Source organism: Rosa chinensis, chromosome 2 (assembly GCF_002994745.2).
Source record: "Rosa chinensis cultivar Old Blush chromosome 2, RchiOBHm-V2, whole genome shotgun sequence".
Classification (NCBI taxonomy): domain Eukaryota; kingdom Viridiplantae; phylum Streptophyta; class Magnoliopsida; order Rosales; family Rosaceae; genus Rosa; species Rosa chinensis.
This window is the reverse complement of record NC_037089.1, coordinates 3,164,597-3,184,021: the sequence shown is the minus strand read 5'-3', so window position 1 is coordinate 3,184,021 and position 19,425 is coordinate 3,164,597. Positions and strand designations below refer to the sequence as shown.

Below are 19,425 nucleotides of genomic sequence, written 5' to 3'. Positions count from 1 at the left end.
ATCACTTTACTTGTCAATGTTGCACTCCACATTATGAGCAGAGGGCTAAAATTCATCCCCTATAATTGGCTAGCAACCGAAAAAAAAAATTGAAGGCCAAACTTTTTAAGAAATTACTGGGCAACTCAGAGCAGAGCAAAAAATTCACTTAGAAATTGCATTAGCTATACTGCATATCACATACAACCTCACAGAGTGAAATACATGTGCAGGTAAGGATTTATTTACAGGGACAAAGAAAAACAATAGGAAGCTGAGTCGGAGCTAGTATCCATAATAGCCAGCATTCCATTGGTTTGGATCTGCCTGAGCCTGGAAAATACAATCAGATACATATAAGTTGGGGTCAGTGTTGTCTGCAAATTCCATTAAGTTCTTATGTTAAGCAAAGCACCTGCTGCTGCTTGTTTGAAGGACTGCAACCCCAAGAAAGTTGGATATTTTGTTCCCCAAGCTGAGAATTGTTTAATCCTTGCAAAGCCTCAGCAGCACGGCTCCTAATGTATCAAGAAGAAAAAAAGGAAAAAACAAGAGAATAGTCAGATTGTCTGATATTCAAACCCAAAACATATGAAAGAGTCAAATCAGTGTGGCAAGATCATGAGATAAAAAAGAAGAGTTGACAAGCCAATCAGCCTACCTGTCTGTGAACTGAACAAACCCACATCACTTGCCTGCTGGTGTCTTAACATGTACTAGCTCACCATACTGGATCATCAGTAATGTTAGCATCCAGATTTCCAACAAATATCTGCAGCAAAAAATTATTGAAGTCACAAAATGTTGCTGAAAGAGAAGTTTCCGAAAAAAGCAAATGAAGTACCCACAGTTGTGCTATTGGAATCGGTCTTATTCTTTGCACCTGGAGAACTCTGATATGAAGCTGCATATGAAAAAGTAAATTTCAAATAACAAACTGATAGCCGCAGATGTTGCCATATAAACGAAACAAACAAAAAGTTCAATATCCTATGGAGTGCCGAGCAGTACTCAAACATATCTTGTGCTATAGTGCATAAAGAACTCGAACATACAAGGGAACATACTACACTACATGAGTACAACTTGATTATGCTTCAACCTAATCCTCGCAGTACTGTTTAGGAGTACTTGAGGAGCATTGGTATTTAAGGACCGGAGATGCATCATGCATGTGTGTGGATATGTGCCAAAAAATTAACGCACTGACAGTTTAGGCTTACTGATCATCAGATATTGGGTCCTTAAGATCCATTCTAAGCCAGTTTAAATAACTCGGTAAAACCTACTGCAATACGGGTACAAAGAAAAAATATTTGAGAAATGAAAACCAGCCTAGAAGTACAGTTCCTGCCAATTGCTTGAAGCATGCACTTCAAACAGTATCCGTTCTCGTGCACATGAGGCAATGCACATATAGTCAATAACTGTATAAAGACAGCAGGGACCGTGCGTAAGGAAAAAGTGAATTTTTGGTCTCCTTACTAGAATGACAACAGGAGAATTTCTCTACCAATATATCGGTCAATCTAAGGTGGAACCAGAACAGACCACGGTGTAACTTCACAAGAAATTTCAACCAACTAAAAAATCCATAATGTAGCATAGCAAAAGCCATATGAGAATAAAGGCCAATACGTTAAATGAGAAACTGACCTAAGTGAGGCCACGCGCTAAAAGCATATTTCCCAGTGCTTCCTGAAAATGGAAATACAGAGCATCGATCCTTTCAGTGAATTAGTTGGACAAGTGAAACAAACGCAGAAAATAACAAGAGTAAGCTGTACATTTGATATATAGACCAGCTTGAATGAACCAATGGACACAATGATGAGGAGATGCAGGCAGGCTCATGCCTTCAGTTTCTCTCAGCTCACTTGTAATTGAAATAATTAGAGGTAAGTAGAATGCACCTTGTATTGTTTGTGTATTTAAGAACATGCTTCCATTCTAGCATCAGCCTCTCCCCCTAAACCTGATGTATTATGACAATGTGTCAGTAAAGTCAAATAGGCACAACGAAGCACAGCATAGACAACCTAGATGGCTTCCATTCCTTACCGTGCATAGATTCTCTCCACACTAAAAATACGCACAACAGATATTAGGACCCGAAAACAAAGGTTTAGATGTAGTCATCAAAACAAGAACTGATACTGTATCTTAATTGCAGAAGCTATAACGGAGCTTTAAAAAGTGAGGGAAAGAAAAAGGAAAACAAAACTGAATTAGAAATCATTTAAAATGCAGGATAACATAAGAAATAGTACCCAATACTCATAGGTCAGCGTGTATACCTGGCACTTCTTACCCATCTGATCCCAAAGCAGAACAGATCTATCAAGAGAAGCAGAGATGAACCATTCTTTGCGAGAACAGAAGCTAAGTTCTACATACATGTTAAGGACAGGCCACCATTTGAGTAGAACACATTGCTAGAACATAAGCTAAGCCCTAGAAACAAATTCAAAACACATTGCTTCAGTTCTACAGACATGTTACAGAACAGGTCGCCATATGAGTAAAACACATGGCAACCACTTTAGAAACCAGAGCATGGAATTTGAAACAGTGGAAGTACTTATCTCATGTTCTGATGCAACGCGAGAAGCCTTGGCGATTCTGAATGCATAAATCATATGATGACTTCTAAGTTTCTTAGTAAACCACACAAGACGAAAACAATATTATTTGGAAACTGAAGTGGGGAAAAAACTAAAACAAAGCTTTAGATGTAGTCATCAAAACAAGAACTGATACGTACTGTATCTTAACTGCAGAAGCTATAACGAGCTTTAAAAAGTGAGGGAAAGAAAAAAGAAAACAAAACTGAATTAGTCTTACACTGTGTTGAACCATATCCTATATATTCTGCCCACCATAGAAAAACAACCAAAACAACAATTGTTACAAGCACTGGTAAGCGCTGCATGAGGAAAAATAATCAATTTCATTAGAGAGAGTGAGAGGCATTAACACAACTACACAAGCCAATGATTATATTACACGCAAATGAAAACACAATTGGAGAAGAGAGAGTACCCAAATGGAAACAATAGGATCCAAAGGACCCACGGTGCCCTGCAAAATGAAGGGTGGATTGATGAGTTCCCCAAACCCTCACAGGAGATTCAGGAAGAAAAAACTAATAAGATTAAAATAAAATAAAAATCAACAGTAATTAGGTATAGTAGCTGTTACCAAATTTCAGTGACCTGCACCGTTGTCAATGACCTGAGAGCATAGTTAGTAAAAAACGGGACGTATATAGTACGTGAAAAATACGTACGTGTATTATTCGAACATTTTATCCTATAGTTCGTTGAAAAGTTCGGTAAAATATTTTTAATTAATTAAATAATTAAATTTTTTAATTAAAAATATTAATTTATGGGAAATTCTAGTGTAGTGGTGGGTATCTCATACCCACATTTACAAAAGTGAGAACAAATTTTGTTGTCAAAGTTGTAATTTGAGTCCTACTTTGTGTAATCTTAGTTCTAATAATGGTAATTACATCTCTTACGCCATTTTACAAGTTTTTGAACAAATTCGTTGTCAATATTGTAATCTTAGTTCTAATAATGGTAATTACATCTTTTACGACATTTTTACAAGCTTTTGAACAAATTCGTTGTCAATGTTGTAATTTTTGTTTAACTATATGTAAATAGTGTAAATGAATATGGTAATTTTTGTTCTCAATGTTGTAATTTTGGTTTAAATACTTGTAAATTTTTGTTCAAATAGTTGTAAATGAGGGTATCTCATACCCACCAGTACACTAGCTTGTCTCTTAATTTATATTCATTTTTGTTCAATAATATGTGTAAAATACAGGAAAAAAACGTAAAAATCGCGTATAGTATGTGTATAATACTTTTGACTTCAAAAGTACAGGAAATTTAACGAGTCCCTTTCAAAAATATGAAGTACGGAAGTATTTTTGAAAAAAACGTAAGTACGTGTTTTATTCGCGTATAATACGAAAAATTACTAACTAGGCCTGAGAGAGAGAGATTAAGATGTTTTATATAAACCCACCTCACCTAGCTAGATGTTGAAACTATGTATTGCAAATAGGCAACTAGGTGTTCAAAATGTACTGCAACTAGATGTTGAATTTTTTTTTTTTTTTTTGAGGAGATATTTAAACATTGCAACGAGGGGTTAATGCAATTGCAACGAGGAGTTCATGATGCAACTAGGTAAAAAATAGGTGTTGAAAGACACCTTTTTTTTTTTGAGGAGATGTTCAAACTATGTATTGCAACGAGGGGTTCATGATGCAACTAGGTAAAAAATAGGTGTTGAATGACACTTTTTTTTTTTGAGGAGATGTTTAAACTATGTATTGCAACGAGGGGTTAATGCAATTGCAACAAGGAGTTCATGATGCAACTAGGTAAAAAATAGGTGTTGAAAGACTACCAATCAGAGGATAGAGAAACAATTTTTCTGGAAGAGTCTGCCCAATTAATCCATGCTCAAGTTTTTGATCCAAAAAAACTCATATACTCGCATCATTTCTCTTGGAAAGCAGCCATCAATAATGAGTATTTTCTCCTTTGCCTTCCATGAAGTATTTCCGAGTCTTCTCTAATTATATAATATATATGATCGATCAACCATGAATCAAGGAAAAGATGGACGGATAAGATGTAGGGATAGTAGTTTTAGAAAATTTGTTTTCTCTTAGGTATCAACTGTGGCTTCTGCTTGGGTGGTGGTGTAGTTAAGGACTTCATGACATATACGAATATATTCTTGGATGGGAGTACTGTAATTAGAGGGAAGCTCTGGAGCAGGGGGAAGCCTAACGAAACCATCAATGATTTCAATTGATTCGGCTAAAAGTATCCCAATAGTTCATGTAGATAGAGCTCGATTATATAATGACTCCCCAAAATCCCCATAAACAGAATCCAAATCTTCCCAAATTCAATTTGGAATTTTTGTGGAAACAAATAAGAGAAAAAATCAAAATGAACACGAACCCCATTCAACTATTGAAAGATGAAATATACCTTAGCAAATGCTAGTAGAGACGGTCCAGCAAAGTGAATGATTTCTTTTTAGGGCCCCAAGTAGCAAACACGTAATTCATTTGCTGCCAGACTTCGAAGTTTGAACTTTTCCAAATACATATGAAGATTGGGAGGATTCCACTTGGGAAATTCATTAGAGTTTCTCTCCACCCTCTTGCTCAAACCCAAAACCCAAACGCTTGGAAATTTTGTTTAGAGAGAGAAAGCTTCGAGTAGAGAGAACGCTTCGTTTAGAGAGAAATAGAAACTAGCCGTTGTGGAATGTTTGAATTCTGAGAGACATTACTAAGCTTTCTTAATTAAGGATGGAGGAACGGTTAAATATGTGAACTACCCATAATGCCTGCAGGTTAATGAAATTCTACAGTCTCTACTTATATGTCCCTAATGTATTGAGAGGATATGATGGTAACTTCACTTTCTTTATTAATGATGGAGGAATAGCTAAATAATGTGAACTGCCCATATTACCCCCAGGCAAATGAAACTCTACTTCACTTACTTTATTAATGATGGAGGAATAGCTAAATAATATGAACTGCCCATATTACCCCCAGGCAAATGAAACTCTACTTCACTTACTTTAATAATGATGGAGGAATAGCTAAATAATGTGAACTGCCCATATTGCCCCTAGGCAAATGAAACGCTACATTCTCTACTAATTAATATGTCTCTAATGTATAAAGAGGATATGCTAGTAATTTTACTTGGCCAGATAATGAGAATATGTTAGGTTCGACCTCTGACTCTTCTTATTCAAGTTTAAATTTAGTTATTGGAGACAAAAAGACATTAACACGTATTACCTCAACAAATTTCATGCTCGAAAATGAAAAAGGACGGTGTTTTGACATTCATTAATAGCATTCAACCTCCTATATTTTTTTTTGATAATATCAACAACTAGTCTTTTGTGAGTCGAACTCACAACCTCCCACTTACAAAGAGGAGACTTATGCCACTAGACCAAATGGTACTGGGCCTATATTTGTTCACTCTTTCGAATTTTACAACATATAAAACTTTTGAACTTTACAATTACATGTAATTAATTGACAGAAATTTGTATGATACATTAATGTATTAATACACCAAGTAGACTATATTTGATACAGAGGTAAACTTGACTTGATCCCAAATTAGTCTACATTTAAATCAATCGAATTTACCTCTGTATCGAACTAATCTACTTGATGTATCGGTCGGTATATTAATGTATCATAGATGAACTCTTAATTGACTTGAAAGTTGTGTTTTGCTGTGACATGACTATCATGAGATGCAAAAGCACCTTGGTTTTGAGGCCTTAGGAACTTTGACAACATAGTGACTATCACATGTACCGCAAAAACATATTTTCACTCCATTTTTGAGCTTAAGAATAATCAGCACTTACTATGTGGTTAGAATAAGTTGTCTTATCTACGCAACTTCAGACGGAGAGAAATTTGTGTGGTTGGACTCAGTATTCACAGCACAACCTTATCAACTTTTTTGCTTGCACCCGAAGAATGGCCTAAGGACTTGATCCTCACGTCCCCATTCTTGTCGAATTGGTAGAAGATCTACAACCCTTCCACATATCCAACTCTACCTAGGCCTTTCAAACTCCGACGAAGTCAAGATTGATTAAGGAATCACTATATTAGGCAGGGATAGAAAAAAAAAATTGTACAAGGTTAAATAAGTAAGAGAGCAACAATAAGTTCTTGAAAATAAAGGCTTTAAAATAAGGACAAAATACTGTTTACTCCCTATACTTATAGAGTATCGACATTTCAGTCCCTGACGTTTCAATTTCACCTGGATAGTCCCTAAACTCTCTAATTTCACACAAAAGGTCCCTGTCGTCAATTTTCTGTCCAAAATTCCATTTTCTTGCTGACGTGGCACTTTTTTCACACGGAAATGACTATTATACCTTCACCTTCTCTTTTTTTATTATTTATTTATTTGTTCTCTTTTTTTTTGTTTTTTCTTTTCACCTCTGCTTCTTCAGCTCTCTTTCCTCATTCTCTCTCTCTCCCCTTTCCTTCTGCCTCCAAAGAAGAAGCAGCCGCAGCAGCAGCCCAAGAGGCGGAGCTGCAAACCTCAACTGAGCCCGCCGCAATTGTTAAAGAACCAAGCCAGCCGCAATTTCCAAAACGCCATCGCCGCTCGCCAATAAGCCTTTCTCACCTTCTGCTTACCGATCCCGGCCCGAAAAAGCACCTTGCTTTGTTCTCTAGAGTGGTGCTCTGTTCTTGTTCTGGGATAAAACATTAGAGGGGCGGAGGCTGGAGCAAACCCGAGCAAGAATAGGTCGAGCGCCATCGTATTGAAAAGGCCATTCGAAACTGTCGGGGTCCAATGCATCGACGCCTTCGTACCCAAAATCGCCCAACAGTGAGCACAGTGTGGCTACGCTCATTCCCGATCGGAATCTCTCTTCTTCAGATCTTGATGGTTTTCAAATTTCAAATTGGAAGCTGAATTGATTTGGTGGAAGGTGGAAGGTGAATTGATTTGGTTTGGGTGCTCCGATTTGAGGAAGAAAGGGCGGTGGTGAATTGATTTAGTTTCGGTGCTCCGATTTGAGGAAGGAAAGGCGGTGGAAGGTGAATTGATTTGGTTTGGGTGTGCTCCAATTTGGTTTGGAGCCGCCATATGGAGAGAGGTGATTGGGAGGGGTGGTGGTGCTTGCCGGTGTGACGGAGGTGATGGATGGATGGATGGATGGTGGGATGGCTAGCATTTTCTCGGAGCGGCGGGTACGCCGGTGGTGGTGGGATGGTGAGGTTTTGGCTTGCGAGATGATGGCAGGTTTTGATCTTATTTCTAAAGCCTGAATGGTTGGGGTTTGCAGCTCCGCCTCTTGAGCTGCTACTGCGGCTTCTTCTTCTTTGGAGGCAGAAGAAGAGGGGAGAGAGAGAGAATGAGGAAAGAGAGCTGAAGAAGAAGAGGTGAAAAGAAAAAAACAAAAAAAGAGAGAACAAATAAAAAAATAATAAAAAAAGAGAAGATGAAGGTATAATAGTCATTTCCGTGTGAAAAAAGTGCCACGTCGGCAAGAAAACGGAATTTTGGACTGAAAATTGACGGCAGGGACCTTTTGTGTGAAATTAGAGAGTTTAGGGACTATCCAGGTGAAATTGAAACGTCAGGAACTGAAACGTCGATACCCTATAAGTATAGGGAATAAACAGTATTTTGTCCTTAAAATAAATAGGAAAGAAACTAGGGTTTATTGGACTATACAAATTTTTTTTCCCGATTTCAAAAAGAAAAATTACAGAGAAAAGATTCTAGTACAGTCAGTTTCTAACTTATCAAACAATAAAGCATTTCAAGTTGAAAGATGGAGAGAATCCCTCCAAACATAAACATCAGAGTAATGGCCAGTATTAACAATGGCTTCAACCTTCAGTTAAGAAATTAGCTTCTCTCTTAATATGCTTGAACCAAACATGATGGAGTTGGTTGCAAAGAAAGTGGATGCCCTTCAAAATAAACCTAATACGCCAAAATATGCTATCAATCTTGATTCTCCTTCAATCTCAGGATTATGGAATCCATGTAAAACAGCAGCATAAAGACAGCTTTGATTGCAAGAGCCTCATAAACTAGAACATCTTAATTCCCTAACTTTTTAAGAGCTCCTTTAACATAGGATTTTCATATTCATTTCTGAAAATGAAACCACCGGTTCATATTGGACTATGCAATTAGATATAGGGGGCAGTGCAGCCAAAAAAACTCACTTAGGAGGGTCAAATTTTATTAACTAACAAATTGAACTTATTTTCAATCATCCTTCAGGAAAACCACAATCTTTTGCCAATAAATAAATTAATTAATAAATTAATAAATAAAACATCTTTCAAGACATAATAGGATAAGAAAATTTAAGAGTAATATTTTTTGTACGAGTATCTTTAGCAATGCTAGCCATTTCTAAGTTAAATTTTAGCCAAAATAGCTAAAAAGTCATTTCAGCTAGCCACTTTAGAAATATATCTGTATCAGTGCTCTCTATTTTAGCTAATTTTAAATTTATATTATTTTTTAAATGAAGATTAAATAGCTTAAATGTATTTATAAATTACATAAAATAACTCAAAATGAATGTGTTAAATTATAGAGAGCCTCATCTTGCTCTCTATATTTAAGAGCGAGATAGCTAAAAGTTATAATAGAGAGCTACTTAGAAGTTTGGTGCAGCTGTTAAAATAGACAAAAAGCTAAACATGCTCTCTAAAATAGCTAAAGAGCCAAAATAGAGAGTCTACTGAATATGCTCTAATGTAGAAATTGAAAACCCTTAAATTATGTTGACTAAATTTTAGGATTTTAGATGACCGGTAAATAAGGAAAAGAATGTGTTATTAACAAAGAATAGTAAATATGCGTATATTTGCATAATGCCATTATGGACATATATCGATCAATAAGGTAAGAAAACCTTGAAAAGATTTGTATTAATTGGACATATGTAATGTATTAATAGTCTAAAATTTATTTCATTCCATTAAAGTTCAAAAATAATTAAGACTAATTAAGATAAAATTACACTATTTTTTTATATTTTTTTATATTGGGAATTACACTAAATTTAGAAAACTAAGAATAAATAAAGATTTTTTGAAAATTGAGAAGTGTCAATTTTATTTCATTCCATTAAGGTTTATAGCGAGTTAAGACTAAGTTCTTAAAGGAGAGTCAAGGGACGGAGCGGCTGTGGAACGCGCCCCACGCGCGCGACAGAGAAGGAAAACCCGGGGTGTCTCGTTTCTCTCCCGGCCGAGCGTCACCGGCGATCCTGCCGTTGCGTTCCGGCCCGGGAGGGGATGGCGTTGCTGGTTAGTGGTGGGTCTTCAAGGCAGAGACTCGGTCCAGGGGAGGAGGGTGGGTTCTTGATCTCGGGGTGGGTAGATCTCTCGATCGGTCCCTCTCGGATCAGGGGCGACAGTGGTTGTGGGACTGCAGCACCTTGTTTCTGGCCGGCGGTGGGTGTTGGCGTCATCAAAGAAGCGATCTGGGGTATGGTGGAAGCGGGCAATTCACGGCAGGAGGGTTCCTGGTTGGGCTCTGTTTCTGTCGGGTTTCTGGATCTGGTTGCGGTGGCAATTGGGTGTAGAATTTGTCTGCATATTGGCACGGTGGAGCGGTGGAATCGGGAGGCGGCGAGGCCGTGCAGGGGTGGCGTTGATGGTGCTTGCCGGCGGCAGGATTGGGTTTCTGCAATGGTGGAGTTCTGCTCGGGGAAGTGGGTGTTGGGCCGGGCCCCTGTTTTTGGGCTTTGGTGGTGTGGATTGGTTTCAGTTTGCATTGGTTCTAGCTGTGTTTTAGTTAGGGTTTTTTGTTTGGATTGGTTAGGTTTAATAAGTCTCTACTCTTCTGAGCTAGGGTGGGTCTCCTACTCTGTTGAGTTAGGAGTTGGTCTAGGTGTTCGGCCATGTAAATGGTGTCATTCCCGAGGACGAGGACGTTTTTGTTCAAAGCTGGTTTACTTTTGTTGTCAATTTGCTGGTATGCGATCCTTTACACGTGGTCTAGCACTATCGGACACGGTGTTGAAGAGGACGCTGCTTTCTTGGCGGTTGATTATAAGATTTTACTGGAATTTTCGGGGTCAAATGTTCAAGGTAGCCTTGGAGATGGGCGTTTGGTGGTTAGAGTTTGGGCCCTTTGGCCTGATGGTCTCTGTAACCATGGTTTCTTGGGGTTTAGGTTTATGTCCCCCCCCCCATTGTAAGCGTGATTGATTAATGGATATGTTCTGTTCTCAAAAAAAAAAAAAATAGCGAGTTAAGACTAATTAAGAATCTTCTGAAAATTACCCTTCTCACCCTAGGCTAGCAACCCATATATTAGAGGATTCTAAAGCATCTCCTCTAAAAGAAATCTAACAATTTAAAATAATTATACGATTTTAAATTATTAGTATAAAGAGATACAAAAACTACTCTTCCCAATCCAACTCATTCGAATCCGATTGTTATTAGGATGTAAATCCATATGTGATAAGGAACAACATCTTTATATAAGGCCCGAAGACCCCAAACCGTATTAAGGTGGGAGGAAAAACCGTTAAACCCGGGAAGTTTACATTTTTGGCTTGAGCAGCACTGTTGTTCTTCACCGAGTTTATCGAATTTGGATTCACCACCAAATTTTGACAATTGTGATGATCAAATTTGTGATTAATTTTATCCCTATTCGTTGTAATACTAACGGTTGTGAATTTTTAAAGATGTCAATAGTTACACGAGAAAACAATTAAATTTAAATTTTTTTTATCCGCAATTCCTTTAAAAAGATGACAATATATCTCCGACTCTCATTTTACTTTTGTCATTCCGCTCGTTTTGTCTGTTAAAGACTTCTATTAATGTCCACTATATTTTGGTCAAGGTGTTGAAAATATAATTTGCTTTTTATTTATCCGTCCACCCCCCCCCCCCCCCCCCCCCGGCTCTTTTGAGTGATTAACAAAAGTGTAGTGGAAAGTCGAATTTGAGTAACTAAAGTTATATTTTTAAAAAGTCAATGACTAAAATTTCGGATGGGTCATAGTGTAGTGATCATTTATATAATTTTTTTGTTTAAACAAAAACCTTTTCTATTGTTGATGTCTGATGTCTGTCCATCAAAGGGAAGTTGTCCTTAAATGATCCGAGAATATGTGACGAACTTGACTTTGAAAAACAAGCTCTTTAGCCAAAAGAAATGGCAAGAGAGCGATTTCAGATTGCTGCGAAAGCAAGATGTGACATTGGAGTGAAAGACTTGACAGTGGAAGAGAAGCATTATGGAAATGAAATGGTTGAGCACCTTAATGAGGAAAGAAGTCAATTAATCTATTCATTATCCGATTGGTTATAGCTCTTGAGTTATTCTCGTGTGACTAATCCGAGTCCATGTAACATGCTACATTCTAAGAGCAACTCCAATAGTTTCCCTATATTTTGATTTTTCTCTGTTTTAGGAAAAAAAATGAATCTTTTTTTGCTCCAACATATTCATTATAACTATTCCCATTTTAGGGATAGCGAAGAAAGAGAAAATAAATTCCCTAAATTTACAGCAATCTCTAAAATTTTAAGAAAGAATTATGGAGATTTTAGAGATTGCTGTAAAACTGAGAATTTGTTAGAGTTAGAGAAGAAAAATTGCTTAAAGTTTTGACTTTTACTTTCCTACAATACAAAACTTATAAAGAAGCTGTTGGAGTTGCTCTAACAAGAGAACTTTCAGTCCTGTAGAATCTCTAACGTGAGTAAAGCTTAAATATTCTCAATTCTTAAACTGCTGTGGTGAATTAGACTTTGTAATCCCAAAATGTTAACCCAAGTTGTTGTGATCATTATTTAAGTGAATCAAGGTATGATTAGGGTCTTTATGGCATCATGTTTTCTGACCTTGTTTGAGTGGTTGTGCCTTTTGGGCTAGATAACCAGCTATGACAAAGATGCTAAATGAGTGATTAGAGTAAAAATGGATGGGTTAACTTTGCTCATCATCATTGACCACAATTAGTTTTACTTTAAATAATCAGAGTAAATGCTGTTGACCTAGCATCATAGTTTATTGTTTCGCCAGTTTCGGATTATTATGTGACAGTGTCATATAGTAGTCTATACCAATAAAATACCAACAAATATGTGGAGCAAATATAAGGATCAATCATATTAGTTCGGACCACCACGTATACAATGGTACGAGACCGTACAATAATTTTTCCTTCTTTTTTGAATAAATTTTCTCCATGTTTTAAACAACAAGACCAAATCATTTGAAATTCTCTTCTCAAAAAAAAAAAAAATTGAAATTCAAAAAGTTTATTTTGATTTCAAACAATATTTTCTTTTGACCGAAAAAATTCATACCCCTTAATTAAAACAAAATTCAATTATTGGTGCTTGGAAACATAAAAGAGAAGAAAGTATTCCAAAGTAGTGGAAGCCGTATTTAGCAAGAAATATCGCAAATGTCCATTATAACCTCCAGTCCGTCGAGCTTCTCAATAATCGAACTCCACTCGCATTCAATACGCGTGTGTACTACAAACCCCAAACGTCGAAGATATTTTCCAAAAACAATAATCCTCTGCCCAACGCCCGCACCGTAATGTCTCCCTAGTACCCCCCCTTGAATCTCCCCACGTGTCATACAAAACAGAACCTCTCCGACATAAACTAGAAAAAACAAGGCTATTTTCGTCATCTTCCCAGGCGTTTTTCTGCCTCAAAACCACGCGCGCGCATTAGGTCAAACGCGCGAAAAACAAAATGCGTGTTCCACTCTCCCACTTCTCTATAGGAACCCTCCTCTCTTTCTCTAACCCAATTGGTGCTTTTAGGGTTTTGCAGGTTTTTAATGGAGGAGAAGGAAAAAATAAAAATCCTTTCTTTTAATTAAAATTAAATAATGGCACTTTTTCCCTCTCTCTTTCTCTCTCACCCCCATTAGTCATTTTCACCAAATACGTCGAGACCATTAAACCAAACCCACACCCCCACACCCACTTCCTCACTCTCACTCTCTCAGAGTCCGTACACCTCCCCAACCTCTCTCTCTTGCTACACACATTATATAAACGCAGACCCATCATATTCTTCACCCCCAATTCAAGAAAGCACAGAGCTTTTTCAAGCTTTTTTTCTGTTCTTCCATTTTTCCGGCGTGTTAAAGTTTGCTTCTTTCTTTTGAAAACGGTTGCAATGAGCCTGAGGACGATGGCTTGGGCCGAAGCGGTGACCGAGTCCGCCCGGAAGCAAACTCGCCCACTTCCCCCGCCGCGCAACACTACCTACTTGCCTCCGCATCTTCGCTACTCCGGCGGCGGTGGCGATGGTGGTGGTTACAGCTCCTACGGCCGTGGCTCTAGTGAGTCGACTCAGTACGGTTTTGGTGGTGGTGGTTACAGGGGAGGCGGCCGGAGCGGTCCGGGTCGCGACGGAGGACGAGGAGGTCGTGGTGGTGGTGGTGGTGGCCGGAGTCGAGGTTGGGTGCAGACGCCGAGGCCGAACAGGGAGGCGTTTCATGACGTGTCAGGGAAATTTGAGCAGCTGAAAGTGAGGGAGGGGGATGACGTCGGCAATGTGGGTATAAATTTCGATGCTTACGAGGATATTCCGGTGGAGGCGAGCGGCGAGGACGTGCCGGTGCCGGCGAGCACTTTTGGGGAGATTGATTTGGGGGAGTGCTTGAACAACAACATCAAGAGGTGTAGGTACGTGAAGCCGACGCCGGTTCAGCGCCACGCGATTCCGATAGCCATGGCCGGCCGGGACTTGATGGCTTGTGCTCAGACCGGGTCCGGAAAGACGGCGGCTTTTTGCTTCCCCATCATCAGTGGAGTGTTGGCTAAGTGTGTGGAGAGGTCTCAGAGTAATGGGGATGGTTGGACTGCGTTTCCCAGAGCTCTCATTTTGTCTCCGACGAGAGAGTTGGCTAGTCAGGTGTGTGTTTTTCTCCCATTTTTGGTGACTTTGCGGTGTAGATGGGTTGTGGTTTTCGTGTTGATTTTGTTCGGGGTTTGATGCTGTAAAATGTTTGTGTGGCAGATATTTGAGGAAGCTGAGAAGTTTGCTTATCAGAGTGGGGCAAAAGTGGCTGTTGTTTATGGTGGAGCGCCGATGGGTCAGCAGGTTTGCGTCTTTTTTCCAGTGTCTCTTGTCTTCATTGCTAACTGTTCTTGATGAAGCCCACTTAGACTATGCTGTTTTTGTGATTACTTTTTCTGTGCTCTTTGTTGAACTTGTTATATGCTAATGCAATTGTGTTACTGGTGGATAGTTGGTTTTCGAGTCATGGTGTAATTTTTTAGACTGTTAAAGAGTTATGGTGTAATTTTTGAGATTGGTACTTGTGCCGTAAGGTCGACTAGGGAAGATGGCTTTCATGGTGATGCCTCAGTTTATATCCAAGTGGTTTTCATATCAGTCTAGCTTCTATTTGATTACCCATTCTTTGTGCCTCTCATTTGAATTTCTTCCTTTTTCACACTGAGTTGTGATTGCTTTTGATATATTATAGCTGGTTAGCATTCAGGGTTTTGTTGTTTTGATATCTTGCAAGATAGTCAGATAGGTGAATGCAGTATGACTGTATGGTGTCATTCTTGTGCATTACATTCTTCTGATAAACTTAGAAACATGGAACTTTCCATTTTTGGTACTGATGCCTTCTTTTGACCCTGCAGCTTCGTGATCTGGAGAGAGGTGTTGACATCCTAGTCGCCACTCCAGGGCGCTTAGTGGACATGATTGAAAGGTCACGAGTTTCACTCAAGATGATCAAATACTTGGCACTAGATGAGGCTGATAGGATGTTGGACATGGGTTTTGAACCTCAAATAAGGAAGATTGTTCAAAGAATGGACATGCCTCCCCCAGGTGCAAGACAAACACTGCTTTTCAGTGCAACATTCCCGCATGAAATACAGGTGGGTAGTTAAATGTTAATGCTCTAAATTGTGTTTCTATATGGGTTATTATATCCAAATGGAAAATGTGTTGCCTATTGTCTAGGAATCAGTAAGCTGAAAGTATTTCATCTTTTGTTTGTGGTGTACATTTATATCTAAGTCCAATGAAATGCACTGGTAAATGTTGAAATAAGCCCTTTGTATGGGTGCACATGTTTTGGCGTAACATTGAGTGTCCTGTTCCTCGCGTTAATAAGCATTAAAATTACCATACGCATTGTATGTTTTTCTTATCAATTCTGTTTCTTGTAGAGACTTGCTGCAGATTTCCTCAAGAACTACATTTTTCTGACTGTTGGGAGAGTTGGGTCAAGCACTGATCTTATAGCACAAAAGGTTGAGTTTGTCAGGGATATGGACAAAATAGAGCATTTATGTGGTCTTCTTAAGAACCAGAGGGACAATGAAACTCATGGAAAGGTATGATTTCAACTTGTTATTCGCCTGCCATTAAAGTTTGTAATAGTTAGTATTGATTTGGTAATGACAGCTCTGTTTTGATTAAGAAAGTTGCATACTTTCTCTGAACTTTGCTACGTTATTGTCTGTGTCTCAGCTTGCTTTAACCTTGGTGTTTGTTGAGACCAAGAAAGGAGCAAATCAATTGGAAAACTGGTTGTCCAGGAATGGATTCCCCGCAATAGCAATTCATGGTGACAAAGTGCAAATGGTTAGAATCTCTTATCTCTGTAATTCCATCTACCATTTTATATTTGACTGTTTGTAAAACTGTTGTTCCTTTCCTGTACCTGCAATCATACTTTGCTTGTCAAATTTATAGGAGAGGGAACGAGCTTTGAGATTGTTCAAGTGTGGCACAACTCCAATACTGGTGGCAACAGATGTTGCTTCACGAGGTTTAGATATTCCTCATGTTGCCCACGTCATCAATTTTGACTTCCCAAAAAGCATAGATGATTATGTTCACCGGATTGGTCGGACTGGACGTGCTGGTAAATCTGGTCTTGCAACTGCTTTCTTCAGTGAAAAGAACCAGCCTCTTGCAAAGGCACTAGTGGAGTTAATGAAGGAATCAAAGCAGGAGGTTCCTAATTGGCTTAATGATTATGCTGAACAGTCATTGTCTTATGGTGGAGACCAGAGCCAAAGGTACAGTAGCAGTAACTTTGGTGGATATGACGTCCGTAGGAGTGAGAATTATTATGGTTCAGGCAGTAATGGTTATGGAGATTCTTCTGTGGGTGCAGCTGCTGCTACTTGTAATGATGTTTCTGGTTCATATGCTACTGGTTCATTTGGCTATGGAGGAAATTATGGGAATTCTTCTGTGGATGAGCCTGCTGCTTCCTACAATGGTTCTTATGGGGGTGAAACTGATGCTGCTGGTACTGCTGGTTCATCGAGCTTTGGAAATTATGAAAATATTGTCGCTGGTGGGTGGGATTAGATCTGCAGGATAGTCATATTAACAGTAGAGGGGTGATATTTATAGATAATGGTTAAAAAAAAAAAGTTTCTGAGTGTGAAGACTAACTACAAGTTGGAGGAATTCAACCTAATATCCCATTGCTTCTTTTGGCAAATGGTCTACCAGTACTTGAAAGCATTGCTGAGCTTCATTTTGGAGGATATGTTCTAGCTAACATGCCTTTTGACCTTCATAGTATTGAGAAGCTTGTTTCATTTGGTGTTAACCTGTGATCTTTTTGTAATGAACCTAATCTCACAGTGATATATTTTGTCAGCATGCTTTTACACTATGGTTATGATCCAAAAATTCAGGTTAATATATCAATGAAAAGTTGTCTGAATTGGGGTTTTTGCTTTACTTAGGATTCCTATGATCCTCTATGATCTCTTTGTTTCCCTTCTATTACTTTGAATCTACATGTTTGCGATGATAAGTTGAAAATGCAATAAAATGAATTGACCAACACTAATACTATACATTTGGGGGCCAATGTTGAGCTCTGCAGCTTTATGTACCTTGCTTGATGAACTAAAAGCCATTCAAAATTGCAAATTCTTTTGTCTTTCAACAAGTCTGTATTAGATTTCCTCCTGATTCCCGTTCTCAGTGAGTATCTTCTTGTTCTCAGTGAGTATCCTCTTGCATGCTTCGTAGCACATGAAGGATATCCCAGCAGCAGGGACCAATTTCATGTAGCTTGGCCCTAACCCTCTGTATAAACCAGCGACTCCTTCACTTTCAAAAATGCTACAAAGAGCATGAAATATGTGCTTGTATTGTCTCCCATTGACCTGCATTTGCTTCCGAGCCACCTCAAGTGGGAAAGTTGCGCTGCTTGAAAATGCAGCAGCTGCTGAGCCAATCAACAGAGTCATTACATTTCCGATTTCCTCCTTTTTAAAAGCCTTCTTGTAAGCTTTTGAGAGTGTATCATAAGCGAAATAGTTGGTGGCAGCATATGGGATTACTCCTATTAGGCTTGGTGTAAGGCCTCTATATAGCTCTGCAGGTCCTCCCTCTTTGACAATTTTGGAAAATGCATCGAAAAAGTTCTTGTACACTCCTCTCTGCAATCAAATCAAACAAAATGTGTAACATACTAAGGCTAAGAAACAAGCCAGTGAATTTAACTAGTCCTTCCTTTCAAGGTATAACTGAGTTTACCTGAACAGTTAATCGTGTTTTTAACAGCTCGAGAGGGTATGTACACAAGGTTGAGCTAAATCCAGCAAGGGCGCCTGCGATTGATGAAGCAGGAATAGGGATTTTCAGCTCTTCCCCAGGTCTGCTCAAGTGCTTGTTCACCATATCAAAGACAAATAACTGCAGAAAGTATGTTTCCATCAGCAAACATAAATTAGCATGTTCACTCAAGTTTTTGAAATCAATGATCAAAGACTAGAATTGCGGGACTTGTAGCTCTAGCGGTTAAGAGATTAACCAACCCTACCTCAATACCCTTGCTTGGGGCAACACGAATGACATTGACCAAATTGCCCCTATACAAGCCTTGCCATCCATCAGCTCCCATGATGGATTGAAATACTGCACTGGATGAGTTGCCACAGCTCCCCACCATTAAGTTGGTCCTTATGGTCTCCAATGGTGCAACTGCTGTCCTTGACACAACACCTGCTATTGCTCCACTCAGCAACCTTCTTAGTGATGAATTAGCGATCTTGATTTTCATTCCAAAACCATCTCTTCTGTTATTCATCTTGTTCATGTTCACAACATCTGCTTCTTCTTCAATCTCTAGTACTTCTTCCATCACCAACTCTTCAACTCCACCAATGCTCACAATCGGCATAGGCACATATCTCATGTGTGTGGAACTCAGAAGCTTTGTGGTGCTGTCCATCCTAAGATTCTGAGGATTTGGTGAAATACCAAATCCCATTCCCATTGCCACTTGACCAATACTTGCAAATAAGCCACGAGAAGCGTTCTCTAGAAAACTCCATTGAATCTTGATCCCAGAAGAGAACAACACAAAGTCTTTACTCGCATGTTCAATCACTTGCAATCTTCTTCTACCCATCAAGAAACCAGTTTTGTTTATTTGATACTTTCAATATGAAATTTCAAGGAGAAACAGAGTTGCTTGGCTTAGAGGGTATGCAAAAATGGGCAAAGGATTTATCTTTTCTGGAGTAAGAGAGCATAATCCAACTACTATACTGATCTGAGATACATAGAGATGGATTTTTGCATGGACATGATGAAAGTATCTGAAACTCTGAAAGCTAATGTTTGTGGTTATGAGAAAGAGCTCTGTGAACTACAAATATAATCTGACTACTTTCCAAAATTGGGAATAAATTGCAAATGGGGGTTTACTTTTCAATTTTTGTGGTACGTGATTGGTCTATATATTGTGTTTACAATGCTTTAAGATTTTCAAATGTCAAGACGAAGTAATGCTTCTTGGCGCTTTGAAAGCCACGAGGTTCAGATCAAATTTGGTTGTCAAGGACTTAAGGCTTACAAGA

The 19,425-nt window shown here is 38.7% G+C and overlaps 2 protein-coding genes and 1 long non-coding RNA gene across 5 annotated transcripts; 1 reads left to right on the top strand and 2 right to left on the bottom strand.

Annotated features, from left to right (window-relative positions):
* Positions 1–170: 170 nt before the first annotated feature.
* On the bottom strand, positions 171–3,224 carry LOC112186195. Of its 2 annotated transcripts, XR_005807554.1 has the most exons (9): positions 3,022–3,224; positions 2,277–2,905; positions 2,041–2,166; positions 1,893–1,954; positions 1,636–1,677; positions 828–883; positions 641–751; positions 395–497; positions 171–312 (listed from the first exon to the last, which is right to left on the bottom strand). It is a non-coding gene; the product is annotated as an uncharacterized LOC112186195 (long non-coding RNA). The 2 variants fall into 2 exon arrangements; XR_005807553.1 differs by lacking the exon at positions 2,041–2,166.
* Positions 3,225–13,363: 10,139 nt separating this feature from the next.
* On the top strand, positions 13,364–17,273 carry LOC112186794 (DEAD-box ATP-dependent RNA helicase 52C). Its single transcript, XM_024325309.2, has 6 exons — positions 13,364–14,473; positions 14,579–14,662; positions 15,217–15,459; positions 15,754–15,921; positions 16,058–16,171; positions 16,283–17,273. The coding sequence occupies exons 1-6, from the start codon at positions 13,733–13,735 to the stop codon at positions 16,907–16,909; spliced, it is 1,977 nt and encodes a 658-aa protein (XP_024181077.1). The 5' UTR covers positions 13,364–13,732; the 3' UTR covers positions 16,910–17,273.
* On the bottom strand, positions 17,040–19,347 carry LOC112186796 (adenine nucleotide transporter BT1, chloroplastic/mitochondrial). 2 transcript variants are annotated; one of them, XR_005806476.1, is made up of 4 exons: positions 18,384–19,347; positions 18,098–18,256; positions 17,449–18,000; positions 17,040–17,179 (listed from the first exon to the last, which is right to left on the bottom strand). XR_005806476.1 is itself a non-coding variant. In XM_024325310.2 (3 exons), exons 1-3 carry the CDS (start codon positions 18,972–18,974, stop codon positions 17,512–17,514), a joined length of 1,239 nt encoding a protein of 412 aa, XP_024181078.1. In that variant the 5' UTR covers positions 18,975–19,345; the 3' UTR covers positions 17,226–17,511. The 2 variants fall into 2 exon arrangements, 1 of the variants encoding a protein (XP_024181078.1); XM_024325310.2 differs by lacking the exon at positions 17,040–17,179 and having other exon boundaries at positions 17,226–18,000; positions 18,384–19,345.
* Between the last annotated feature and the right edge of the window lie 78 nt (positions 19,348–19,425).

Excerpts from the sequence above, each read along its gene's own strand:
- LOC112186794 (XM_024325309.2), top strand. The coding sequence starts at position 13,733 with ATGAGCCTGAGGACGATGGCTTGGGCCGAAGCGGTGACCGAGTCCGCC. Across the intron at positions 14,663-15,216 it reads GAGCGCCGATGGGTCAGCAG|CTTCGTGATCTGGAGAGAGG; the intron begins GTTTGCGTCTTT and ends TTGACCCTGCAG. Across the intron at positions 16,172-16,282 it reads ATGGTGACAAAGTGCAAATG|GAGAGGGAACGAGCTTTGAG; the intron begins GTTAGAATCTCT and ends TCAAATTTATAG.
- LOC112186796 (XM_024325310.2), bottom strand. The coding sequence starts at position 18,974 with ATGGGTAGAAGAAGATTGCAAGTGATTGAACATGCGAGTAAAGACTTT. Across the intron at positions 18,257-18,383 it reads CCCCAAGCAAGGGTATTGAG|TTATTTGTCTTTGATATGGT; the intron begins GTAGGGTTGGTT and ends TACTTTCTGCAG. Across the intron at positions 18,001-18,097 it reads AAACACGATTAACTGTTCAG|AGAGGAGTGTACAAGAACTT; the intron begins GTAAACTCAGTT and ends ATTTGATTGCAG.